Here is a 27,329-nt window from a genome sequence, read left to right on the forward strand (position 1 = left end):
AGCGCCACAAAGTACAGCCTCAGAGTTACAGAAGAGAATCAACCCTCCTTTAATTCAATCTCAAGATAAAAGGTTTCCTGTTTTTCTAGCCACTGATTGTATTTTGGCAAGATCTTTGTTATGCCCCTATCACAGAAACATGGTTATTAAAGTGTATCTCGGTCTTGTGTTACTTCACAAGGTATCTGTGATATAAGAAATTACTTGGATTAGTCTTACAATTGTAGGATCTTTTTTGATTGTGGATATTTCCTGCAACAACTGTGGGCTGAGTTCCCAACTGTCTTAAGTGGCTGGCTACTCTTCATTTCCATATCAGCAAATGTCCTCTAAATTTGTTTAAGTGCATCTTTCAAGACTTGCTTTGGATATGGCAGGGAGGAGAAAGACAGTGTTTGGTAAACCATAAGCAGTTGTAAATAACGAAGGTGGAAGCCATACTAGATGGTTGAGATGAACAACTGGATTATCTGGCACCACAGGAGACCTCGATTTTACACTGTTACTGTTCAAGAGTAAAAGGGCTTCAACTATGCACTTTTCCTACAACAAAATAAACATAATAAAAAGAATTCAGTCTTACTGCCTGGCTGTTTTTTTTGTTGTTGTTGTTGTTTTGTTTTTTTGTTTGTTTGTTTGTTTGTTTTTTGTTTTTTGTTGGAAGCTTGTACTTTGTAATGTTATAATGTATTCAGAAATAGGCCATCCTGCATAATTAGTAATTTCACTTTTTTGTATATTTTGATGCAAATACTTTTACTGAACATTTTAAATGCATGACTCTTACTTGCAACTGAGTATTTCTACAGCCACAGTTTGTACTGCTTTAATTTAGAAGATCTAAGTACCTCTTCCACCTCTGGGGCCTAAAAAGATACTTGTTAGAGAGCTAGTTTATAAAACTATTAATAAAGCCCATTAATTGCGGCATGTAAACAAGTCCGACTTGTTTTGAGCATGCGCAGTGTTGAACCTGGTTTCCCAGGGTTACCATCAACAAGTCAGTTAGCTCGCAGCCGCTATGTCAGTGTGCCTTTAGATTGTGTTATCATTATATACCATTTATATACCATTCATGCATGGTGTGTAACGAACTAGACAACAATCACGTGGCAATCAGACTTTACACCGTGGCAATTTAGCCGTAATGTTAGCACGGGACGCTAAAAGGCGATCTACTTGTTCCAGTGAACATAGCGAGCAGTAGCTAGCATGCTAATGTCAGGGGACGCAACCAGAGGAACGTGTTTACAGTTTTCAGGATGACAAACCACGAGTTCGGGACACTGGCTTACACGAAAAGCCCGAAAACAACGAAAAGAACAACATTTCAGGTAAAAAAAAGTATACAATGGGATTAGTTAAACCGTCTGAAGCCTTTTTTTTATGAAGTGACATGTCAACCTGAAATGGTGTCGTTATAGGATGAACTTCAGGCTGCTGTCTCTGCCAGGGCAAGCAAAACAAAAACAGATCGCTACTCCTACTCTGATGACTTCAATGAAGACGAAGATGGTAAGCTGGCACAGTATCAAATGTCTAGATAAGACTGCTTTGTACGCAAGATCTTCAAGATGTAGCTCTGTTTAGTTTGCTTTGTCTACTTATTGTTGTCTGTATTGGTCTTATCTGTGTTTAATGATAGCTGATGTTGAGGCTTGTTTATTGTCTTTTCCTTTTAAGCAGCTATAAATCAAACCTTTATTCCCCAGGGGGTACTTACAGTACTGTGGAAAGGTTTTAGGCACTGAAAGTAAAGTGAGGATGCTTTCAAAAATAATACCAGGAAGAGTTCACTTTATACAAAACAAACAGTGCAGTAAACAGAAAAAAACTTTGGTGTGACCCATCTACACACAGTTTTCAAGGTACGTGGCAGGTTGGCTGCTCCAAGATTCTTGGAGAACTTGCCACAGTTCCTCTGTGGATTTAGGCTCGGTGTCTTCTGTCTTTTCATGTAATCCCAGACTGACTTCATGATGCTGAGATCAGGGCTCTGTGGGGCCCAGACCATCTGTCGAAGGGCTCCTTGTTCTCCTTGTCACTGAAGATAGTTCTTCATGGCTCTTGCTGTATGGTTGGGGTTGTTGTCATGCTGCAGAATGCATATTGCTTGATGGATAAAACACTTAAAGTGCCTGAAACCTTTGTACAGTACTGTATGTGCAGTTGTCAGAGGTTTTGTGTAGCTCAGATGATAAAAAATGAAATTATGAGAGTGTGCCAGCTAACAGTGAAGTCAGAATATATAGCTAAATGTAATGTAAATGGTTGAATAGCTTCTGCCACTTCATAAGGTAGTCGTACAAATGCAAACTTGACTGAAGGTTGATTGATGGACTAATTGTTGAAGCTCAAAAACAGGTTAAGCCTAAATATCGACACTTCCTGTCTTAAAAAATAATTGTCACTCTCCTCCTTCATGTAAATAACAGTGGTAAGATAACATCAGGCTTAGAATATATTCAGTTGAACACATTTGTAAAATGACAGGAGCTGTTAATGTAGGGGTACTGGAGCTCATCTGATAGGACTGTGGGGGTGCATCAGACAAAAAAAAACAGCCAGTGGAACATTATGTATAGTTCACGCAATACTTCCCCGGTAATGTTAATAGGATGAAAGACTTATATAACTGCTCTGCAGAGGAAAATGACAGATGGCAACAATAACAACAGCAGAGCATCAATAGAACAGACCATATGCCTAAAGCAGGCACCGTTACTGTATTCCATCTATCTGATGTCAGGCTTTGACAGTGAGACACCTTCAGCTCAAACAGATGCTTTTTTAGGGGGAAAGTAGATCAGTTGTCTAAAAACCAAAAATATTCAGTTTACTGTCATGCGTAACTTGCATAACTAGTCAGTTCTTTGTCTAATCACTGCAGTTCAACATCTGTTTTGTCAACTAATAAATTTATATATTTCACAGATTTTTTGAATGAACTCATCAAATCAAGAAAAAAGAAGACTGCTGCATTTAAGGCTGGCAAGAGTAAAGCCAAAATCAACGACTTTGAGCTTTCAGATGATGAAAGCAAACATGGACGGACAAAGAAAGTTTCATTCCTGAAAACTCAAAGAGTCAGCTCTCCCTCAGAAGCCACACCAGAGTCACGAGAAAACGAGCCGCCAGACTCCTCCATCGGTGGACACAACAATCACAACAACTCATTTTCTTCACAGCGCTCCACAAATTTCAGTGAAGATGACACACAACTTAAAAACACTCTTGTGGAGTCTGTCGATCCCCAAATCACAAGACAGAGCTCAAGTAAATCACTGTCATACCAGACTTCAGACGATACTCTTCTGGACATGCCTTTGCCTTTACCATCTTACAGCAGTTTGACGGAAACTCCAGGTCCTGGGGAGAACGACCCTGTTCTGGAAGAAAGCTCCCAGACTCCACATCCATCAGAATCGGACCTCAAACACGTACTTTCAGCAGGTCTGTTTGCACTCTTTTACAAGCCATGCCTCTAACTATCAGTGCTGATTTTTAATGTTTATTTGTGCAAAAACTGTCATTATTCAGATAGTGCTGCAGAGCAGGAGCCACCCAGACCCAAACCAAGACAGCGGACTCTGGGACTGAGCCTTCACGCTGCAGAGAAGCTGCCTATAGAAACTGAATCTCAGGATCTCAGCAGGCCCCAGACTTCATCTGCATCCATTCCCCTCTCCGCTGACACATCCAGCAACACCACCGCGAGGAGCTGCAGTCCACAAGTGTGTCTCATTGCTTGATTATTCAGCATTTTCGGTAAAAAGAATGGTTCTCTTATAAGAGCATGTTTGTTGTGTTATGTCATCGTAGTGGACAGAAGGGGATCACACAGTTTCAAATAGCTTCAGCAAATCCCCCTCAAACAAGAGTGAGCAGTCACAGCTCTTTACCAAGTCCACGGTTGATTCTGGATCCAGAGGTAATAATTGACATGTTCAACACAATAACCATATTTTTTTTATTGTAGTTTTAACACATTAATCATGTTGATAGTTAATTTCTCATTTCAGATGGCTTTATTTCCGATGACAGCAAAGAGCAGGAGGGGAAGTACTCGACTTCATTTGAAGAATTTAATGTAAGACATTCTTTATGATGCCCTTTTTCTCTTTTAGTTAGCCTCATGTTAGATATACCCTGCCTCTTGTTGTTATTATTTTTAGTTTCATAAAATCTGTTTATTGTTTTCTTTCAGGAAGAGTCGGGAGATCGCTCAGATCATTTCTCGCAAACCCAGGAAAAGTCATTTGAAACCAGGTAGGTAATTCTGTTCAAGCTATATCAGTAGATACACACATCTTCATGGAGCAAATAGGATAATAACTTGACTGACCATCATTTTATTTTATTTAAATTAGGACTTCAAGTTCTCACTCTAAGACCACTCAGAGATCTCAGAGTGCCTGCTCCAGAAAAGTGGAATCAAGGTATTTGGGAACTCTTAAAGTTCTGGATCGTAAAGTGTCGCTACAAGAGTCTCAGCCACAGGCGGCAGATTCACTCAGAGCTGCCATTTACCAGGTCAGTGTGATAATAAGACTGTTTTCTTTTCTAGCAGTATGTGCAATGTAAACAATATACACTGTGCATGTTTGCAAGAACTTGATCCTGTCAGACGCTCCCTTCATAATTTGTATTTCATCACATTACGCTCAGATTTTTTAAAGGCCAATATTTAACAGTCTTGCAAGTCTTGGGAGGCTGAAATTAGAGTTACATTTTTTTGGTGGACAATACAGATGTGTCTGTGTTTTGCACACTGATTATTTATGTGAATGGAGAGCATCATAGTATCTACACTGCATTCTCAGTCAAATACAGTCCCTGTCCCCTCTTACTAGGAATGGCTTAAAAAGAAAAAGGAGAAGTCAAGAGAGGACATGCAACTAAAGAAGAAAGAGGAGATCCTCAAAGAAAAAAAGAAAGAGGTGAGTAATCTGTTTTTTAGAGAGTAGTACAACATACCATCTCTAAATGTTACAGGTACCGCATGATTATTAAAGATATATGCATACCCCTCACCATCTCTCTAAAAACACACAGGAAGAAGAGGCTAAAAGGGAAGCTGCTGTTGCATCATATGAGGCTTGGAAAGAAAAGAAAGTGGAAAATCTCAAAGCAAAAGCCAAAGAAAAACAAGATATGATCAGAAAAGAGCAGAGAGCGCTTGAAGAGAAAGAAGAAAAAAAACAGTCTGCTAAACAGGTGTCTAGTTGGTTTACTGTGTGTTATTCTCAAAGACATAGTAAGCATTTATGTATATCAGGAATGTTAATAAGTCATTTAACCATCATTGCAGGTGTTTGAAAAATGGAAAGGTGAGCATGATCATCTGCTCAAAGAGAAGTACAGAAAACAGCAAGAAGTGGAAAATAAACTAAAGCTGAAAAAGCAAGAAAAGGAGGAAGAAAGAGAGAGAGAGAGCAAATCAGCTTTTTCTAACTGGTGAGTGTAAATCATTGACTTTGTTGTTTATTATTTATTTATTTCTCCCTAAAAAGTGATGAAATATTCAGTCTTTTTATAGCAAGATAGCCCTTTTGCAATGGCCTCTGTTGACAGAAAGGTTAATGTCTGTTGCATCTTTGGCAGAGGTGTGTGTCGTTCAAAACAAAAAAAATTAAAAAGAAAGGCCCTAAAGAATCGAACGTGCTGTAATGTTATGATTGTAAAGCCAAACTAGTCTCACAGCTCCTGTGCCACTAAGAGCAACTAAAGTTTAGACATTACTGTAATTTGGTGGTAAGAGGGACCTGCTTATTAAAAACATTTTTTTCAATATCACTTTATTTTACTTGATCTGAAACATTTTTATTGGGCTCTGAAAGTAAACATCCCAGCGTTAACAAAATAGAGATTGCTCATTTCACAAAGCTGCATGCACTTATCAGTACTTTGTTCAACTTAATTGCCACATCTAATGGTATGAAATGTACCCACTAGATGGCAGCCAAAGCTGAATGTTTAGCCATGTGTCATCACTGTATCTCTACAGTAAAAACATGAAGTAATCTTCCTCTAAAACTGTTGTTACTTTTCTCTTGAAATGATTAAGGTGTGAAAAGAAGAAAGATGTTCTTCATGTAAAATTGACGACGGAACGCAAAGAAATAAAAAATAAAGCAGAGGAGGAGCGATACATGACAGAAGAGAGAGAGAAAATGGCTTTAGAGATGTATGAAAACTGGCTGGTAAGTGGAATTACTTGGGATACCAGTGATTAAATGCACCCAAGGTACTACTGCTTGTTTATTTGTTTCTGTGACAGATATTTTCACTAAGCAATCAGGGTGATTTTCTTACATAATGTTGATGTTTTCTTGGATCTGTCAGTATTCAAAGAGGTGCTTATGGTGGTGGGGCCTGGACATGTTTATATTTTTGATTTTCTTTTTCCCGACAGGTAAGAAAAGATCTAGAACAGAGGAGACAGAGAGAAGAAAGACGAATTAAAGCGATTCTCCGAGACAGTCCCCCTCCACCCTGGAGCCCACCTAATAAAACTATACCATTTAGAAAATAACATTTGAAATGTAACATGACATCCCTTGATTATCTGTGGGTGCTGTGTTACATTTTAAGTTATAAGTTTTGTACTGTAGGTTGTATAAAAAGTATGTTTTTAAACATAGCTATTGACGGCTGCTAAATTTTATATATATATATTTTTTTTTTTCTTCAGATTTTGTATTAGCCAGCAGTTCTAGTGGAAGCTTATATTTTGTATATTTTTTGGTGAGCAGTACGTTTAGAAAGGTGGGAACATTTTATGTTAATGTGACAGGGTGACATATCATTATGAAAGGAAAACTAATGTGATTGTTTGCAATAACATCGTACAAAACCCTCTTTACAAATGTGTTGATCTGTTATTACCATTTCAACATCAGAATGTAAAGCAGCAATAAGAAGATATTGATTAAAAGGGTCATTGTTAATGTTTATTGTTGAAGTTCTGTCTCCATGTGAAGTTTATGTTTCCCTTTAGGTTACAAGAGTTTTTTTCTACCTAAATCTTTTCTTTAAGATTTTAAAAAATGTCTTTAATACTGTCTTAGATGATGCAACAATGTAAAAAAACAAAATTTCCCCTTCCCAGCACGGGAGTTTTAAACAAGTTTCAGCAGTGAGAAGCATTCTGGGTTTACAGCTTAAAGAAAATGAATCCTAATTGTCTTAATGAATGAGTGCTGTTTGGGAATTAGTTTATGGCCTGCTGTTAGGTTGGCTCCTACTCTATTATCCAATAAAAGACTCTCCCACAAAGCAGGGAAATGTTCACATCCTACCATCTGTGCCAGAGCTGTTTGGCTCTAATGAAAACAGTGGATGTTGAAATGTAAGACACTTCTAAAAAAAAATGCAAGTTCTTCAGAGCCTTCTTTGAAATTAGAACACATGAAACTATGAAAAATGAAAATACAAACTTTCTGGCCATCATGTTCCTCTAAAAATGTAACTAAAATATGCAGAAAATATAACTGAATATTACTGCCCTATGCTATTAATATGTGCAGTTATGTGGAGTTGCTCCTTCCCAAGCCATGGGAAATGCCCTGCAGCAAAACTGAAAAACCTGAAACAAGTTTTTCAGTAAAAAAAAAAAAAAAAGATACTGATGCCAGTTTTTAAGCACACCTAAACTTGCTAAAACTGGCGGTCTATTACAATAGATATGCAACAAAAATAACATTGCTTAATGTAGTTTATGTTATACACTCAGTTGGCAGTTGATTAGGTCCACCTATCTAAAACTAATGTAGTCTAATACAATAGTCCTGCAATAAGTCATATCTTCAATAAGGTTAAAATGTTAAGTTTTTATTGAAAGTGTTCCAGACAGATGGTGCTTTTGTGGTGCTGGCGAATTGCATTGCATTGTAATAACAGATGTTTCTATTAATATGTCCACCCCGTTTTTATCAGCAAGGCTAGACTAAATAACAGAAACAGCTCTTTGTGTATGTGTGTAATACACACGAATAACAACATTAGTTTTAAGCTGCACCGAGTGTATATAATCCATTTAAATCAATGAGGGCAGTATAATTTGCTTTTATTTTGAAAATATTTAACCGGAAGCACCTCTGACGCTCCTCGGTGTTATGGAGATTGTGGGTGTCCCTGGCAGAACTACCTCAGTTTAGGTGAAGGTGGTGCTTTAAAAAGTTGTAAGAGGAGTTTGTCGCACATCGAGCGCTGGTTTGCCCCGGAGTACAAGACATTTATCGCTTGTAACAGAACAGTATCTCCGGACTCGACGTTCGTCTCTACACGGCACATTTAAGAGAGAACTAAACATTATCTACGCTTTCCTGAAGTTACTGACTGTCGAGCTGGCAGAGGTAATGTAACGCTAGCTAACGGTTGCTAGCTAAGACTAGCTAAGAGCTAGCTGGTTCAACAGAGAGGTCCATTCATTTGTTTCATGTGTTGAGTTCGCTCACTCACTTAAGAAAAAATAGCCAAAACCAGCTTAAATGCGATCCTGTTCTTGTTTAATGATACTTTACAAGTAGTGACACTTGCTCTATAGCCCAGATAATGTGAACTAGCTGAAAGGTATGGGGGATGAAAGGTCGTTTTTCATCTGTGCTAGGCGTGGCTGAGCTGCAGTGAAAGGCTCTTTATTTTCTACCAGGCTGTAACGGTGCGACTGGTAACTATCACCGTTATTATCGGTGAACTGTGGCACCTGAACGGGACGAAGCCGAACCCTTAAACTGATTTCTTCTGATAGGACTTTGCTTGTTGTACTAAATCAGCACTATGGAGGTTACATTCATAAAGTTGAGACATTTGTTTGCAAAGTGAAATGCACTGCTGGCAGTTTATTGGGTGCACCTTTTTAGAACTAATGCAGCAATAAATCTTATCTTCATGAAGTCTCTAATGTTCAGGTTTTTGTTGAAATTGTTTTAGAGAAGTCTTGTTTGAACTTTATAGTCATTTTGGAGGCTGCAGTTTATGGTACTGATGTTTCTTTTATTTTGTCCACCCGAGGGTAGGCTAAAGTACAAAAGCACATCTCTGTGTAATGAAATAATGCTGTTGAACACAACAGCACAAACTGCAGCTTCCAAAATTATCATAAAGTTGCATCAACACATTATAACCTTAATGATTGTAGTATTTATTGTAGGACTGTTGTATTAGACAGCATTAGTTTTAGCTAGGTGTACTTAATAAACTGCTGAGTGGGTGTATATGGACAGATGAATGGAAATGCCCTGTATCGTGTAGTAAAGGGCTGTAACTAATGAGTATTTTCGGTATCAGTTAATCTTTTTTTTCACAGTCACATATTCCCAAAGTGACGTCTCTAAACTGGTTTTGATCAACACTCTAAAACCTAAAGATAATAACTGTCATATAAGACACAGAAAAGCAGCAAAACTGAGACACCAGAAGTAGTAAATGTTATGAATTTTGCCTGGAAAACGATTAATCGATTGCCAAAACATAGACAAGTGACAAATTGATTAATTGACTGATTGTTTAAGCTCTATTGTCTTGCCAAGTGTATTGGTGAACCATGTTAACTGATTAGAGAAAAACTATTCAAAATGAGAAGCTCATTGTTAGATTGAAAGAAACCAAACTAACTTTTCTGATACAGCTTTGTGTTTTAGAGCAAATCATCATGGGGCTTATAGTCTTAATAGTAAATTAACTGATTAGTTCAACAGGAAATCTGTTTTTATCATGTTTCTCATTTCAGTCATTTTTTTTTAGCAAAAATGTCAAACATTCTCTGATTTCAGCTTCTCAGATCTGAGAATTTGCTGTTTTTCATTGCAAATTGAATCTCTTTGGTTTTTGGACTGTTTTATGGAGAAAAGAAGTAACTGAGTAGGTCACATGGGCCCGTTTCACTATTTTCTGACATCTAATAGATGAAAAATTGATTGATCGCAAATCATCATAAGTTGCATCTCTAGTAAAAATGTATCTTATGGACAGGAAAGGTTTTAATTCAGAGGTAGTCTGCACAGGGTATTATATTGCTATTTAATAATGATAAACATAATGCTTTAAGTGTTTGGGTTTTTTTTGGTTACGTTTGCAGATGTTTCAGATAAAGAGGATTTGTTGCATTGGTGCTGGATATGTAGGAGGCCCAACATGCAGTGTGATTGCCCAGATGTGTCCAGAGGTCACCGTGACTGTTGTGGATGTCAATGAGTCTCGCATCAAAGCCTGGAACTCAGACACACTGCCCATATATGAGGTATCATATAAATATTAATATTCAAGGGTACTGAGCTAAAGGTAAAACTTTAATAAAGAGTGGGTCATATTTTGTTAGGAGCACTGGTATGCTGTATGTGTTTTCTCCTACATTCTTTTCTCACCACTGAGATCCGTTTATCTTGAAGGAGCTGATAGTTGTTTCGTTAGCTAATAATAATAGTGTTGTAAAAGCAGATGTTGCTAGGCAAAGCCCATGTTTTTTGACAATATTACTCCATCATGGGCTAAAATGTAACATAAATTAGTTCCAGACTGTTTAGTAACCTCTCTACGTCAGCCAGAACCACAAGATGTTACATCATCACAAATGACTAGCGTAAAGGGCAGTTAGCGACCACTCATTGTGAGCTTGTATTACATTTGTCATAGTTTGTGCCATGTTTTTTCCTACACATTCACTGACCCACCCTCCCTGTCTCGTTTTCCCACTTCCTCCCTCTTCAGCCGGGTCTGAAAGAAGTGGTTGAATCATGCAGAGGGAGAAATCTGTTTTTCTCTACAGACATAGACTCAGCCATCAGGGAAGCTGATCTCGTCTTTATCTCTGTGAGTCCATTGGTTCCCCCTGACAACACACAACAACACTGTTTCTGCTGTTTCAACAGCTGAACAAATAAATCTAACATTTCTAACACACCATGGTTGCACCTGCTCCACAGGTTAACACCCCAACAAAGACCTATGGGATGGGAAAAGGTCGTGCAGCTGACCTCAAGTTCATCGAGGCGTGTGCTCGGCGGATCGTGGAGGTGTCCGATGGCTACAAGATTGTTACAGAGAAGAGCACAGTCCCAGTTCGAGCTGCTGAGAGCATTCGACGGATATTTGATGCCAACACCAAGCCCAGCCTCAACCTACAAGTGTGTATTATCACATGTACAAAACTCTAACTAATATCAAACTCTAACTTCGGCCGTTGCATGTTTCTAAAGTTGTATCGCTACTTTAGGTGTTGTCCAACCCAGAGTTCCTTGCAGAAGGAACAGCGGTCAGGGATCTGAAGGAGCCAGATCGCGTCCTGATTGGTGGAGATGAAACGGCTGAAGGTCAAAGAGCAATCAGAGCGCTGTGTGCTGTCTATGAACACTGGGTTCCTAAAGCACGAATCATCACCACCAACACATGGTCGTCCGAGCTGTCCAAACTGGTGAGTGTGAGGCTGCAACTATAAAACAACAACAGTAACAACAATTTTGTCAGTGTACAATGAAAAAAAAAACATGGTGTGTGTGTGTGTGTGTAGGCAGCCAATGCATTCCTGGCACAGCGAATCAGCAGCATCAACAGTATCAGTGCTCTTTGCGAGGCCACCGGAGCTGACGTGGAGGAGGTCGCCAAGGCGATTGGCATGGACCAGAGAATAGGCAGCAAGTTTCTCAAAGCCAGCGTTGGTAAGAGACGTGGCCATAAGACAGTAAAATGAGATTTCTGTATAAAGAGATAAATATTCACCTCTCATCTCTCTGTCTCGGTGACACCCTTGCCAGGTTTCGGTGGAAGCTGTTTCCAGAAGGATGTGCTGAATCTGGTGTATCTGTGCGAGGCCCTCAACCTGCCCGAGGTCGCCTCCTACTGGCAGCAGGTTAGAACTGCATAGCATGGCACCACATTTTGGACTTTTCTGGAGGTTTTTTTTCTCTCTGTATTTGCCTTATTCTCAATATCTGTCTGCATTTTGTTCAGGTGATAGACATGAATGAGTACCAGAGGCGGCGGTTTGCCTGTAGGATTATTGACTGCCTCTTTAACACTGTTACTGGCAAAAAGATTGCTCTGCTTGGCTTCTCCTTCAAAAAAGACACAGGTGACACAAGGTGAGTCTCTTTTCATGTTGTTTGTTCTTGTAGATGTATGTTATCTCTCTGTTATTTTGTTCTCTTTAGTATTTCTTTCCTGACAGCTTTGTTAGTTTAATCGTTAACTTAGCATTTTTTGAAAAGCCCGTAGAGCCTTATTGACCCTTGTGTTTAGCCTTTGTGCATACAAAAAAAAATGCAGAGTCACTGCACAAACGCCTGCCAGTATTCTGTGGTGAACTATGGCACTAATCAGGTTAAGACTTACCTTACTAGATTGTGTGTTTGTCTCCAGGGAGTCGTCCAGCATCTACATCTCTAAGTATCTGATGGATGAGGGAGCCAAGCTGTTCATCTATGACCCCAAAGTTCTTAAAGAACAAATCATTCATGACCTCTCCCAGCCCAGCATCTCAGAAGACAACCCAGAAAGAGGTGTGTGTGTTTACCAAGGTTCAAATACAGATCTGGAAAGCTTGCAGATTTTCTGTCTTTATTACAATGAAGCAGAAAGTTGTGATTACATGGTCAGTGTCTTAAATCCCTAAGCTACTTTTAGGAGAATTAATTGTTTAAGTTTTTTAAGCAAGCAAAAAAAATCACTAGTTCATTAAACAGTGAATATTTGCTGGTTTTCTCTGCCATCTCTAAGTAACATAAGTTACTCACAGCCTTAGATAGAACTTATCTTTATTGCTTAGCATTATGGTTTATAATTATCATTGCTACCATATATTAAGAGGATGTAATCAGCAAAACTCAAATAGTTCCCAGTTTTTTTTAATAAACTTTAATTTATAAATATAAGTAATGAATTTCTTAGAAACTTCATGGTTTGATGCTCAGAATTCAAACATTAACTTTGGATATTTTCTTAGTGTCGGAGCTGGTGACTGTAACCTCAGACCCTTATGAGGCATGCCAGAGTGCACATGCATTGGTCATCTGCACTGAATGGGACATGTTTAAGGTCAGAATAACTCTTTTTTTTTTTTCATCTCATAAACTGCTTCATCTTGAAGGAGTCTGTGAGCATTAATTTGTTTGACCACTTTAATTCCACGGTAGGAACTGGACTATGAGAAGATCTACAAGAAAATGCTGAAACCAGCCTTTATATTTGATGGTCGCAGAGTGCTGGACCACCTCCACCCTCACCTGCAGAACATTGGCTTCCAGGTGAGCAGGCAGAAAACACACCTCACACACAGACACACACACAGACACACACACACCTATCATGCTAAATCAAAATGAATGTGTGATGGTTGGAAACAAAGGGGGGAAAAGTCAGCTGACCGCCTCATGTGACAACTGCCTTTTTCTCTCTGCAGATCGAGACCATCGGCAAAAAGGTGACGGCGACCAGGATCCCTTACACCCCGGCCGCTGTTTGTCCTCGCATCAGTGCCACTGAACCTCCCATCAAGAAAGCCAAAGCCTAAAACACACACACACACACACACACACATACACACATTCCTCTTTCAGCCTTTTTATTGCTAGTGAAACATGTCATTCACGCCTCTGTTGTTGGTACATGCCTACTGATCCAAAAGGCCAAACAGTGTGTGTGACCAGTTGCTCCCCTGCAGCAGGTTGCATGAGAGGAAGTTTGTTGTTGAAGTTGTTAAGCCTTCAGTCCAAAATTGTGTGGAAGACATTTAGTGATAAATCATTCCAGACACACAATCAGTTAATTTTTATACATTTCATGTCAAATAGCATTTATCAACCAAACATTTCAGGTGCAGTTATACGTCCACGGTGTGTTGTAGTTAGTTTCAAAGGAACACTATTAGTGTGAGTCTACTTTCTTAGCGTATTTACTATATAATCAAGTATTATTGCTAAATTGCTAAATTTTATACTATTTTTTAAAAATATTTTTATAAATCATCTTTACTGTATGTTAATCTGTATATGTCCTCTGTATCAGTGACTGTTTACTAAAAGGGCAAAGGCAATAAAGTGTGATGTGAGTCCTTAATTTGTGTGTTGTTTAATCTAAACCGATTGATGGGCTGAGAAGTTTTATTTCTTTAAATATAAATGTACGTTTTAAAGATTTATTCTGTCCAAACAGTCAGTGTGTCAAATAAGTATACATCTTTCGTGTCCAGGTGAAAAATTTATTATATTAGAAGAGGCAGTTTGAGCCCAAAGTGGCTCTTATTTTGAGGCAGGGGTATCTAACATTCCACTTTTGATACCTATGTACTTGACAAAAAGCCAAATTGGGCTCAATTGTTCTAATGTAATACAATATAGACCTTGGCAGATAAAGACTTGTTTCTGTATCACATGCAATTTTACCACTGAATCAGAGCACGAACCAAAACCAAAAACCTTCTTGCTTCATTTAATCACCAGTCCAGAAACTGCAGACATCAAAGTGCTCATAAACAGAGCTCACTGTTAAAGGTCAGTAGCTCTTTACCTGAAGTCCAGGGCCCCCTGAGGGGAGGGAGTTGATGGTGGATGTGATTTAGGGGCCTCCGAGGTGCAGAGATAGCAAATTACAGCTTCTGCTCACACCAGGTTGTAGGTTCTCCTGGCAGGGTTATTTGGACAGTCTGCAGCCTTACATGTCTGCAGGACTCAAAAATGTAGACCTCTGGGTTGTCACAGGTGGACATTAGAAGACATGTGCATTGAAAAGATACAGATGTAACAAAATGGTCCCTGTACTTATCATATTATATAATATATTATTATTATATATTATTATTATCACGTCTTCTTTTTTAATTTACACAACTTGTTAATTCTCATCATGATTCATGTGTTTCCTGTGCTACGGCTTATAACAACGCACTGTGGTGCTGCGGGTGTAAAGCTGGTTTTGTAACTGTAAATGTGTGTAGTTAAAGGTCAGGACATGGTAAGAGTAGTATGCAGGGCAGACAGTGCAGGCTGCCGGTTTGATGCTTTTCATTCTGCTATAGTGACCTCTGCTTTTCTCTTCTTCAGCAGATTCTTCAAGAAGAACTCGCCTGTAGAAAGAAAAAAAAAAAAGAACTAATCACTTTCTCCTTCTCCACTTTGACCAAACATTTTGACACTTATCTCTTGTATTATCATAGTTAGAGATTCTGGGATTTATTTTTATAGTTAATATTAATTACAATAATTACAAAGAAATCACAAGAACTTTTAGGAAAATCTACAAACTTACACCTCTTGTATGTTGCATCCTCCTCTCTACATTTGAGTGAGCCACGATATAAAATGTACTGTAATTTTAGAATTAGGTGGATACTAAATAAGGTCACTGGACTGGACTGGGCCCTCCAGAACTTGTGCATGTGTGTGCTTTATAGAGTTTCCCACCTGCTTTGTAGGAGGATCGCACAAGTGGCCCGCTGGCTATGTAAGCAAAGCCCATATCATTCCCAACTTTCTCCCAGTACGCAAACTTCTCTGGAGTGACGTATTCTTCCACCTAAACCCAAAACACACATTGTCATTTCACCAAATGTGCTTTTCTCTGCTGCCGTAGTGAGTCAGGAATTCCACTCAGACTTTAATGTGCTTACCTTCAGGTGGCGTTTAGTGGGCTGCATGTACTGCCCAAGTGTTAGACAGTCCACTCCTGCCTCTCGCAGCTCTGCAACATCATCAACAACAGCAGTGCAGGAAATCAGGAAACTGTTGTGCTTCACATAAGAATGTTTTAAGTGTCTGTATGTGTACACACCGGTTAAGGTGTCCAGTATCTGTTGATCAGTCTCCCCCAGTCCCAGCATGATGGAGGTCTTGGTGAGCACAGTGGATTTGACCTTTTTAGCGTGCTTCAGGACACTCAGTGACTGGTCAAAGTTCGCTCTGGGGTCACGCACATACCTAGAAACAGATGGGACAGACAGACGTCCATCAAAACGGTAAATATACTGTACTCACCTATACTGAAAATATATACCAAGTAGTGATGTGTCGGTCACGAATGAAACGGCTCTTAGAGCCGGCTCTTTGAAGTGAACAACGGGAGCCGGCTCCTGATTGGGAGCCGTTTTTGTTTGTTTGTTTTTTTTTCATTTTCTCTTTTTTGTTCAAGCCACATGTGATTGATAAATATGTGTTTGGGGCCTGTGTCTGTGCTGACCCTCGCTGTAGTTACACTCGCAGGGTAACACATGAACAGGAGAGCAGGAGGGGCAGAGAGATAAAGAGCGAGGGGCTACAAGAAAAGACACCAACACATCAACACATTAGAAAGGTATAGTTAAGAAAATGAGTGACACCAGGAAAAGAAGCAATATCTGGAACACTTTCAATTATATTGTTAACACAGGGGCAGAGTGTAGAGTCAGCAAGAAAAGAATTTCAAATAGAGCCGGCTCCACAAACAACCTGCACAAGCACCTGAGAATTGTTTGTTTAAAATATGTTTAAAAGAAAAAAGCTTAAAGTTTAATACTTTAGTATGGCCTCAAAATGTCATAAAATGGTCATAGAATAGTAAGGCTTGAAAATAGGCCAATAAAAAGTCATACTTTACTATGAGCATATTTGTGACATTTTGAGGTCAAAATTTTTTTTTGACTTTTTTTGTCCGATTTTGACACCTTACTATACTATGATGTTTTTTATGACATTTTGAGGTCGAAAAAATTTTTGACTTTTTTTGTCCGATTTTGACACCTTACTATACTATGACTTTTATGACATTTTGAGGTCGAAAAAATTTTTGACTTTTTTTGCCTGAAAAAAACGCCTTACTATACTATGACGTTTTTTATGACATTTTGAGGTCAAAAAATTTTTTGACTTTTTTTGCCTGAAAAAAACGCCTTACTATACTATGACGTTTTTTCTGACATTTTGAGGTCGAAAAAAATTTTGACTTTTTTGTCCGATTTTGACACCTTACTATACTATGATGTTTTTTATGACATTTTGAGGTAGAAAAAATTTTTGACTTTTTTTGTCCGATTTTGACACCTTACTATACTATGACTTTTATGACATTTTGAGGTCGAAAAAATTTTTGACTTTTTTTGCCTGAAAAAAACGCCTTACTATACTATGACGTTTTTTATGACATTTTGAGGTCAAAAAATTTTTGACTTTTTTTGCCCGAAATAAACGCCTTACTATACTATGACGTTTTTTATGACATTTTGAGGTAGAAAAAAATTTTGACTTTTTTTGTCCGATTTTGACGCCTTACTATACTATGACGTTTTTTATGACATTTTGAGGTAGAAAAAAATTTTGACTTTTTTTGTCCGATTTTGACACCTTACTATACTATGACTTTTATGACATTTTGAGGTCGAAAAAATTTTGGACTTTTTTTGCCTGAAAAAAACGCCTTACTATACTATGACGTTTTTTATGACATTTTGAGGTCAAAAAATTTTTTGACTTTTTTTGCCTGAAAAAAACGCCTTACTTATACTATGACGTTTTTTCTGACATTTTGAGGTCGAAAAAATTTTTGACTTTTTTTGTCCGATTTTGACACCTTACTATACTATGACGTTTTTTATGACATTTTGAGGTCAAAAATTTTTTTGACTTTTTTTGCCTGAAAAAAACACCTTACTATACTATGACGTTTTTTTATGACTTTTAGAGGTCGAAAAAATCTTTGACTTTTTTTGCCCGAAAAAAACGCCTTACTATACTATGACGTTTTTTATGACATTTTGAGGTCAAAAAAATTTTTGACTTTTGTTGTCCGTCTTTGACACATTACTATACTATGACGTTTTTTATGACATTTTGAGGTGGGAAAAATTTTTGACTTTTTCTGTCCAATTTTGACGCCTTACTATACTATGACGTTTTTTCTGACATTTTGAGGTCGAAAAAAATTTTGACTTTTTTCGTCTGATTTTGACACCTTACTATACTATGACTTTTATGACATTTTGAGGTCGAAAAAGTTTTTGACTTTTTTTGCCTGAAAAAAACGCCTTACTATACTATGACGTTTTTTATGACATTTTGAGGTCAAAAAATTTTTTGACTTTTTTTGCCTGAAAAAAACGCCTTACTATACTATGACGTTTTTTCTGACATTTTGAGGTCGAAAAAATTTTTCACCTTTTTTGTCCGATTTTGACACCTTACTATACTATGACGTTTTTTATGACATTTTGAGGTCAAAAAATTTTTTGACTTTTTTTGCCAGAAAAAAACGCCTTACTATACTATGACGTTTTTTATGACTTTTAGAGGTCGAAAAAATCTTTGACTTTTTTTGCCCGAAAAAAACGCCTTACTATACTATGACGTTTTTTATGACATTTTGAGGTCAAAAAAATTTTTGACTTTTGTTGTCCGTCTTTGACACATTACTATACTATGACGTTTTTTATGACATTTTGAGGTCGGAAAAAATTTTGACTTTTTCTGTCCAATTTTGACGCCTTACTATACTATGACGTTTTTTCTGACATTTTGAGGTCGAAAAAAATTTTGACTTTTTTCGTCCGATTTTGACGCCTTACTATACTATGACGTTTTTTATGACTTTTTGAGGTCAAAAAAATTTTTGACTTTTTTTGTCCAATTTTGACGCCTTACTATACTATGATGTTTTTTATGACATTTTGAGGTAGAAAAATTTTTTGACTTTTTTTGTCCGATTTTGACACCTTACTATACTATGACTTTAATGACATTTTGAGGTCGAAAAAATTTTGGACTTTTTTTGCCTGAAAAAAACGACTTACTATACTATGACGTTTTTTATGACATTTTGAGGTCAAAAAATTTTTTGACTTTTTTTGCCTGAAAAAAACGCCTTACTATACTATGACGTTTTTTCTGACATTTTGAGGTCGAAAAAAATGTTGACTTTTTTTGTCCGATTTTGACACCTTACTATACTATGATGTTTTTTATGACATTTTGAGGTAGAAAAAATTTTTGACTTTTTTTGTCCGATTTTGACGCCTTACTATACTATGACATTTTTTATGACTTTTAGAGGTCGAAAATTTTTTTGACTTTTTTTGCCCGAAAAAAACGCCTTACTATACTATGACGTTTTTTATGACATCTTGAGGTGGGAAAAAATTTTGACTTTTTCTGTCCAATTTTGACGCCTTACTATACTATGACGTTTTTTATGACATTTTGAGGTCGAAAAAAATTTTGACTTTTTTTGTCTGATTTTGACACCTTACTATACTATGACGTTTTTTATGACATTTTGAGGTCGGAAAAAATTTTGACTTTTTTTGTCCGATTTTGACGCCTTACTATACTATGACGTTTTTTATGAATTTTAGAGGTCGAAAAAATTTTTGACTTTTTTTGTCCAATTTGGCGCCTTACTATACTATGATGTTTTTTATGACATTTTGAGGTCGAAAAAAATTTTGACTTTTTTTGTCCGATTTTGACGCCTTACTATACTATGAAGTTTTTTATGACATTTTGAGGTCAAAAAATTTTTTGACTTTTTTTGCCCGAAAAAAACGCCTTACTATACTATGACGTTTTTTATGACTTTTTGAGGTCGAAAAAAGATTTGACTTTTTTTGTCCAATTTTGACGCCTTACTATACTATGACGTTTTTTATGACTTTTAGAGGTCGAAAAAATTTTTGACTTTTTTTGCCCGAAAAAAACGCCTTACTATACTATGACGTTTTTTATGACTTTTTGAGGTCGAAAAAAATTTTGACTTTTTTTATCCGATTTTGATGCCTTACTATACTATGACGTTTTTTATGACTTTTAGAGGTCGAAAAAATTTTTGACTTTTTTTGCCCGAAATAAACGCCTTACTATACTATGACGTTTTTTATGACTTTTTTTTGTCCGATTTTGACACCTTACTATACTATGACGTTTTTTATGACATTTTGAGGTCAAAAAATTTTTTGACTTTTTTTGCCTGAAAAAAACGCCTTACTATACTATGACGTTTTTTCTGACACTTTGAGGTCGAAAAAAATTTTGACTTTTTTGTCCGATTTTGACACCTTACTATACTATGATGTTTTTTATGACATTTTGAGGTAGAAAAAATTTTTGACTTTTTTTGTCCGATTTTGACACCTTACTATACTATGACTTTTATGACATTTTGAGGTCGAAAAAATTTTTGACTTTTTTTGCCTGAAAAAAACGCCTTACTATACTATGACGTTTTTTATGACATTTTGAGGTCAAAAAATTTTTTGACTTTTTTTGCCTGAAAAAAACGCCTTACTATACTATGACGTTTTTTCTGACATTTTGAGGTCGAAAAATTTTTTGACTTTTTTTGTCCGATTTTGACACCTTACTATACTATGACTTTTATGACATTTTGAGGTCGAAAAAATTTTTGACTTTTTTTGCCTGAAAAAAACGCCTTACTATACTATGACGTTTTTTATGACATTTTGAGGTCAAAAAATTTTTTGACTTTTTTTGCCTGAAAAAAACGCCTTACTATACTATGACGTTTTTTCTGACATTTTGAGGTCGAAAAAATTTTTGACTTTTTTTGTCCGATTTTGACACCTTACTATACTATGATGTTTTTTATGACATTTTGAGGTAGAAAAAATTTTTGACTTTTTTTGTCCGATTTTGACACCTTACTATACTATGACTTTTATGACATTTTGAGGTCGAAAAAATTTTTGACTTTTTTTGCCTGAAAAAAACGCCTTACTATACTATGACGTTTTTTATGACTTTTTGAGGTCAAAAAAATTTTTGACTTTTTTTGCCTGAAAAAAACGCCTTACTATACTATGACGTTTTTTATGACATTTTGAGGTAGAAAAAAATTTTGACTTTTTTTGTCCGATTTTGACGCCTTACTATACTATGACGTTTTTTATGACATTTTGAGGTAGAAAAAAATTTTGACTTTTTTTGTCCGATTTTGACACCTTACTATACTATGACTTTTCTGACATTTTGAGGTCGAAAAAATTTTTGACTTTTTTTGCCTGAAAAAAACGCCTTACTATACTATGACGTTTTTTATGACATTTTGAGGTCAAAAAATTTTTTGACTTTTTTTGCCTGAAAAAAACGCCTTACTTATACTATGACGTTTTTTCTGACATTTTGAGGTCGAAAAAAATTTTGACTTTTTTTGTCCGATTTTGACACCTTACTATACTATGATGTTTTTTATGACATTTTGAGGTAGAAAAATTTTTTGACTTTTTTTGTCCGATTTTGACGCTATGACATTTTTTATGACTTTTAGAGGTCGAAAATTTTTTTGACTTTTTTTGCCCGAAAAAAACGCCTTACTATACTATGACGTTTTTTATGACATCTTGAGGTGGGAAAAAATTTTGACTTTTTCTGTCCAATTTTGACGCCTTACTATACTAAGACGTTTTTTATGACATTTTGAGGTCGAAAAAAATTTTGACTTTTTTTGTCTGATTTTGACACCTTACTATACTATGACGTTTTTATGACATTTTGAGGTCAAAAAATTTTTTGACTTTTTTTGCCTGAAAAAAACGCCTTACTATACTATGACGTTTTTTCTGACATTTTGAGGTCGAAAAAAATGTTGACTTTTTTTGTCCGATTTTGACACCTTACTATACTATGATGTTTTTTATGACATTTTGAGGTAGAAAAATTTTTTGACTTTTTTTGTCCGATTTTGACGCCTTACTATACTATGACATTTTTTATGACTTTTAGAGGTCGAAAATTTTTTTGACTTTTTTTGCCCGAAAAAAACGCCTTACTATACTATGACGTTTTTTATGACATTTTGAGGTCGGAAAAAATTTTGACTTTTTTTGTCCGATTTTGACGCCTTACTATACTATGACGTTTTTTATGACTTTTAGAGGTCGAAAAAATTTTTGACTTTTTTTGCCTGAAAAAAAACGCCTTACTATACTATGACGTTTTTTATGACATTTTGAGGTCAAAAAATTTTTTGACTTTTTGTGTCCGATTTTGACGCCTTACTATAATAGGACGTTTTTTATGACATTTTGAGGTCAAAAAATTTTTTGACTTTTTTTGCCTGAAAAAAACGCCTTACTATACTATGAAGTTTTTTATGACATTTTGAGGTCAAAAAAAATTTAGACTTTTTTTGCCTGAAAAAAACGCCTTACTATACTATGACGTTTTTTATGACATTTTGAGGTAAAAAAAAATGTTGACTTTTTTTGCCCGATTTTGACACCTTACTATACTATGACGATTTTTATGACATTTTGAGGTCGGAAAAAATTTTGACTTTTTTTGTCCGATTTTGACACCTTACTATACTATGACGTTTTTTATGACATTTTGAGGTCGGAAAAAATTTTGACTTTTTTTGTCCGATTTTGACGCCTTACTATACTATGACGTTTTTTATGACTTTTAGAGGTCGAAAAAATTTTTGACTTTTTTTGCCCGAAAAAAAACGCCTTACTATACTATGACGTTTTTTATGACATTTTGAGGTCGAAAAAAATGTTGACTTTTTGTGTCAGATTTTGACGCCTTACTATAATATGACGTATTTTATGACATTTTGAGGTCAAAAAATTTTTTGACTTTTTTTGCCTGAAAAAAACGCCTTACTATACTATGACGTTTTTTATGACATTTTGAGGTCAAAAAAATTTTGGACTTTTTTTGCCTGAAAAAAACGCCTTACTATACTATGACGTTTTTTATGACTTTTTGAGGTCAAAAAAATTTTTGACTTTTTTTGCCTGAAAAAAACGCCTTACTATACTATGACGTTTTTTATGACATTTTGAGGTCGAAAAAAACTTGACTTTTTTGTCCAATTTTGACGCCTTACTATACTATGACGTTTTTTATGACATTTTGAGGTTGAAAAAATTTTTGACTTTTTTTGCCTGAAAAAAACGCCTTACTTATACTATGACGTTTTTTCTGACATTTTGAGGTCGAAAAAATTTTTGACTTTTTTTGTCCGATTTTGACACCTTACTATACTATGACGTTTTTTATGACATTTTGAGGTCAAAAATTTTTTTGACTTTTTTTGCCTGAAAAAAACACCTTACTATACTATGACGTTTTTTTATGACTTTTAGAGGTCGAAAAAATCTTTGACTTTTTTTGCCCGAAAAAAACGCCTTACTATACTATGACGTTTTTTATGACATTTTGAGGTCAAAAAAATTTTTGACTTTTGTTGTCCGTCTTTGACACATTACTATACTATGACGTTTTTTATGACATTTTGAGGTGGGAAAAATTTTTGACTTTTTCTGTCCAATTTTGACGCCTTACTATACTATGACGTTTTTTCTGACATTTTGAGGTCGAAAAAAATTTTGACTTTTTTCGTCTGATTTTGACACCTTACTATACTATGACTTTTATGACATTTTGAGGTCGAAAAAGTTTTTGACTTTTTTTGCCTGAAAAAAAACGCCTTACTATACTATGACGTTTTTTATGACATTTTGAGGTCAAAAAATTTTTTGACTTTTTTTGCCTGAAAAAAACGCCTTACTATACTATGACGTTTTTTCTGACATTTTGAGGTCGAAAAAATTTTTCACCTTTTTTGTCCGATTTTGACACCTTACTATACTATGACGTTTTTTATGACATTTTGAGGTCAAAAAATTTTTTGACTTTTTTTGCCAGAAAAAAACGCCTTACTATACTATGACGTTTTTTATGACTTTTAGAGGTCGAAAAAATCTTTGACTTTTTTTGCCCGAAAAAAACGCCTTACTATACTATGACGTTTTTTATGACATTTTGAGGTCAAAAAAATTTTTGACTTTTGTTGTCCGTCTTTGACACATTACTATACTATGACGTTTTTTATGACATTTTGAGGTCGGAAAAAATTTTGACTTTTTCTGTCCAATTTTGACGCCTTACTATACTATGACGTTTTTTCTGACATTTTGAGGTCGAAAAAATTTTTGACTTTTTTCGTCCGATTTTGACGCCTTACTATACTATGACGTTTTTTATGACTTTTTGAGGTCAAAAAAATTTTTGACTTTTTTTGTCCAATTTTGACGCCTTACTATACTATGATGTTTTTTATGACATTTTGAGGTAGAAAAATTTTTTGACTTTTTTTGTCCGATTTTGACACCTTACTATACTATGACTTTAATGACATTTTGAGGTCGAAAAAATTTTGGACTTTTTTTGCCTGAAAAAAACGACTTACTATACTATGACGTTTTTTATGACATTTTGAGGTCAAAAAATTTTTTGACTTTTTTTGCCTGAAAAAAACGCCTTACTATACTATGACGTTTTTTCTGACATTTTGAGGTCGAAAAAAATGTTGACTTTTTTTGTCCGATTTTGACACCTTACTATACTATGATGTTTTTTATGACATTTTGAGGTAGAAAAAATTTTTGACTTTTTTTGTCCGATTTTGACGCCTTACTATACTATGACATTTTTTATGACTTTTAGAGGTCGAAAATTTTGTTGACTTTTTTTGCCCGAAAAAAACGCCTTACTATACTATGACGTTTTTTATGACATCTTGAGGTGGGAAAAAATTTTGACTTTTTCTGTCCAATTTTGACGCCTTACTATACTATGACGTTTTTTATGACATTTTGAGGTCGGAAAAAATTTTGACTTTTTTTGTCCGATTTTGACGCCTTACTATACTATGACGTTTTTTATGAATTTTAGAGGTCGAAAAAATTTTTGACTTTTTTTGTCCAATTTGGCGCCTTACTATACTATGATGTTTTTTATGACATTTTGAGGTCGAAAAAAATTTTGACTTTTTTTGTCCGATTTTGACGCCTTACTATACTATGAAGTTTTTTATGACATTTTGAGGTCAAAAAATTTTTTGACTTTTTTTGCCCGAAAAAAACGCCTTACTATACTATGACGTTTTTTATGACTTTTTGAGGTCGAAAAAAGATTTGACTTTTTTTGTCCAATTTTGACGCCTTACTATACTATGACGTTTTTTATGACTTTTAGAGGTCGAAAAAATTTTTGACTTTTTTTGCCCGAAAAAAACGCCTTACTATACTATGACGTTTTTTATGACTTTTTGAGGTCGAAAAAAATTTTGACTTTTTTTATCCGATTTTGATGCCTTACTATACTATGACGTTTTTTATGACTTTTAGAGGTCGAAAAAATTTTTGACTTTTTTTGCCCGAAATAAACGCCTTACTATACTATGACGTTTTTTATGACTTTTTTTTGTCCGATTTTGACACCTTACTATACTATGACGTTTTTTATGACATTTTGAGGTCAAAAAAATTTTGGACTTTTTTTGCCTGAAAAAAACGCCTTACTATACTATGACGTTTTTTATGACTTTTTGAGGTCAAAAAATTTTTTGACTTTTTTTGTCCAATTTTGACGCCTTACTATACTATGATGTTTTTTATGACATTTTGAGGTCGAAAAATTTTTTGACTTTTTTTGTCCGATTTTGACACCTTACTATACTATGACTTTTATGACATTTTGAGGTCGAAAAATTTTTTGACTTTTTTTGCCTGAAAAAAACGCCTTACTATACTATGACGTTTTTTATGACATTTTGAGGTCAAAAAATTTTTTGACTTTTTTTGCCTGAAAAAAACGCCTTACTATACTATGACGTTTTTTCTGACACTTTGAGGTCGAAAAAAATTTTGACTTTTTTGTCCGATTTTGACACCTTACTATACTATGATGTTTTTTATGACATTTTGAGGTAGAAAAAATTTTTGACTTTTTTTGTCCGATTTTGACACCTTACTATACTATGACTTTTATGACATTTTGAGGTCGAAAAAATTTTTGACTTTTTTTGCCTGAAAAAAACGCCTTACTATACTATGACGTTTTTTATGACATTTTGAGGTCAAAAAATTTTTTGACTTTTTTTGCCTGAAAAAAACGCCTTACTATACTATGACGTTTTTTCTGACATTTTGAGGTCGAAAAAATTTTTGACTTTTTTTGTCCGATTTTGACACCTTACTATACTATGACTTTTATGACATTTTGAGGTCGAAAAAATTTTTGACTTTTTTTGCCTGAAAAAAACGCCTTACTATACTATGACGTTTTTTATGACATTTTGAGGTCAAAAAATTTTTTGACTTTTTTTGCCTGAAAAAAACGCCTTACTATACTATGACGTTTTTTCTGACATTTTGAGGTCGAAAAAATTTTTGACTTTTTTTGTCCGATTTTGACACCTTACTATACTATGATGTTTTTTATGACATTTTGAGGTAGAAAAAATTTTTGACTTTTTTTGTCCGATTTTGACACCTTACTATACTATGACTTTTATGACATTTTGAGGTCGAAAAAATTTTTGACTTTTTTTGCCTGAAAAAAACGCCTTACTATACTATGACGTTTTTTATGACTTTTTGAGGTCAAAAAAATTTTTGACTTTTTTTGCCTGAAAAAAACGCCTTACTATACTATGACGTTTTTTATGACATTTTGAGGTAGAAAAAAATTTTGACTTTTTTTGTCCGATTTTGACGCCTTACTATACTATGACGTTTTTTATGACATTTTGAGGTAGAAAAAAATTTTGACTTTTTTTGTCCGATTTTGACACCTTACTATACTATGACTTTTCTGACATTTTGAGGTCGAAAAAATTTTTGACTTTTTTTGCCTGAAAAAAACGCCTTACTATACTATGACGTTTTTTATGACATTTTGAGGTCAAAAAATTTTTTGACTTTTTTTGCCTGAAAAAAACGCCTTACTTATACTATGACGTTTTTTCTGACATTTTGAGGTCGAAAAAAATTTTGACTTTTTTTGTCCGATTTTGACACCTTACTATACTATGATGTTTTTTATGACATTTTGAGGTAGAAAAATTTTTTGACTTTTTTTGTCCGATTTTGACGCTATGACATTTTTTATGACTTTTAGAGGTCGAAAATTTTTTTGACTTTTTTTGCCCGAAAAAAACGCCTTACTATACTATGACGTTTTTTATGACATCTTGAGGTGGGAAAAAATTTTGACTTTTTCTGTCCAATTTTGACGCCTTACTATACTAAGACGTTTTTTATGACATTTTGAGGTCGAAAAAAATTTTGACTTTTTTTGTCTGATTTTGACACCTTACTATACTATGACGTTTTTATGACATTTTGAGGTCAAAAAATTTTTTGACTTTTTTTGCCTGAAAAAAACGCCTTACTATACTATGACGTTTTTTATGACATTTTGAGGTCGGAAAAAATTTTGACTTTTTTTGTCCGATTTTGACGCCTTACTATACTATGACGTTTTTTATGACTTTTAGAGGTCGAAAAAATTTTTGACTTTTTTTGCCCGAAAAAAACGCCTTACTATACTATGACGTTTTTTATG

At 35.1% G+C, this 27,329-nt stretch overlaps 3 protein-coding genes across 3 annotated transcripts in view; 2 read left to right on the forward strand and 1 right to left on the reverse strand.

Annotated features, from left to right (window-relative positions):
• The first annotated feature begins 1,164 nt into the window (after window positions 1–1,164).
• Window positions 1,165–6,932, forward strand: map9 (microtubule-associated protein 9). Its single transcript, XM_041036551.1, has 13 exons — window positions 1,165–1,334; window positions 1,425–1,515; window positions 2,935–3,453; window positions 3,541–3,734; window positions 3,823–3,931; window positions 4,023–4,090; window positions 4,208–4,269; window positions 4,371–4,533; window positions 4,854–4,940; window positions 5,056–5,217; window positions 5,312–5,457; window positions 6,068–6,203; window positions 6,416–6,932. The coding sequence occupies exons 1-13, from the start codon at window positions 1,263–1,265 to the stop codon at window positions 6,533–6,535; spliced, it is 1,929 nt and encodes a 642-aa protein (XP_040892485.1). The 5' UTR covers window positions 1,165–1,262; the 3' UTR covers window positions 6,536–6,932.
• A 1,197-nt stretch (window positions 6,933–8,129) lies between these two features.
• On the forward strand, window positions 8,130–14,089 carry ugdh (UDP-glucose 6-dehydrogenase). The gene is made up of 12 exons (XM_041036636.1): window positions 8,130–8,357; window positions 10,082–10,243; window positions 10,711–10,812; window positions 10,926–11,126; window positions 11,216–11,413; window positions 11,510–11,657; window positions 11,754–11,848; window positions 11,950–12,080; window positions 12,358–12,497; window positions 12,941–13,032; window positions 13,131–13,241; window positions 13,397–14,089. Exons 2-12 carry the CDS (start codon window positions 10,082–10,084, stop codon window positions 13,505–13,507), a joined length of 1,491 nt encoding a protein of 496 aa, XP_040892570.1. The 5' UTR covers window positions 8,130–8,357; the 3' UTR covers window positions 13,508–14,089.
• Window positions 14,090–14,180: 91 nt separating this feature from the next.
• The window catches only part of lias (lipoic acid synthetase), a 37,665-nt gene continuing 24,516 nt past the window's right edge, over window positions 14,181–27,329 (reverse strand). Inside the window, exons 8-11 of the mRNA XM_041036637.1 lie at window positions 15,763–15,908; window positions 15,602–15,672; window positions 15,396–15,507; window positions 14,181–15,058 (exon numbers count right to left, since the gene is read on the reverse strand). Coding sequence (XP_040892571.1) covers window positions 14,997–15,058; window positions 15,396–15,507; window positions 15,602–15,672; window positions 15,763–15,908 — 391 coding nt within the window. The 3' untranslated portion in view covers window positions 14,181–14,996. The remainder of the gene's footprint in view (window positions 15,059–15,395; window positions 15,508–15,601; window positions 15,673–15,762; window positions 15,909–27,329) is intronic.

Source organism: Toxotes jaculatrix, chromosome 4, assembly GCF_017976425.1.
Source record: "Toxotes jaculatrix isolate fToxJac2 chromosome 4, fToxJac2.pri, whole genome shotgun sequence".
Taxonomy (NCBI): domain Eukaryota; kingdom Metazoa; phylum Chordata; class Actinopteri; family Toxotidae; genus Toxotes; species Toxotes jaculatrix.

Excerpts from the sequence above, each read along its gene's own strand:
- map9 (XM_041036551.1), top strand. The coding sequence starts at position 1,263 with ATGACAAACCACGAGTTCGGGACACTGGCTTACACGAAAAGCCCGAAA. Across the intron at positions 3,735-3,822 it reads CGAGGAGCTGCAGTCCACAA|TGGACAGAAGGGGATCACAC; the intron begins GTGTGTCTCATT and ends ATGTCATCGTAG. Across the intron at positions 4,941-5,055 it reads TCAAAGAAAAAAAGAAAGAG|GAAGAAGAGGCTAAAAGGGA; the intron begins GTGAGTAATCTG and ends AAAAACACACAG.
- ugdh (XM_041036636.1), top strand. The coding sequence starts at position 10,082 with ATGTTTCAGATAAAGAGGATTTGTTGCATTGGTGCTGGATATGTAGGA. Across the intron at positions 11,127-11,215 it reads AGCCCAGCCTCAACCTACAA|GTGTTGTCCAACCCAGAGTT; the intron begins GTGTGTATTATC and ends TCGCTACTTTAG. Across the intron at positions 12,081-12,357 it reads AAAGACACAGGTGACACAAG|GGAGTCGTCCAGCATCTACA; the intron begins GTGAGTCTCTTT and ends GTTTGTCTCCAG.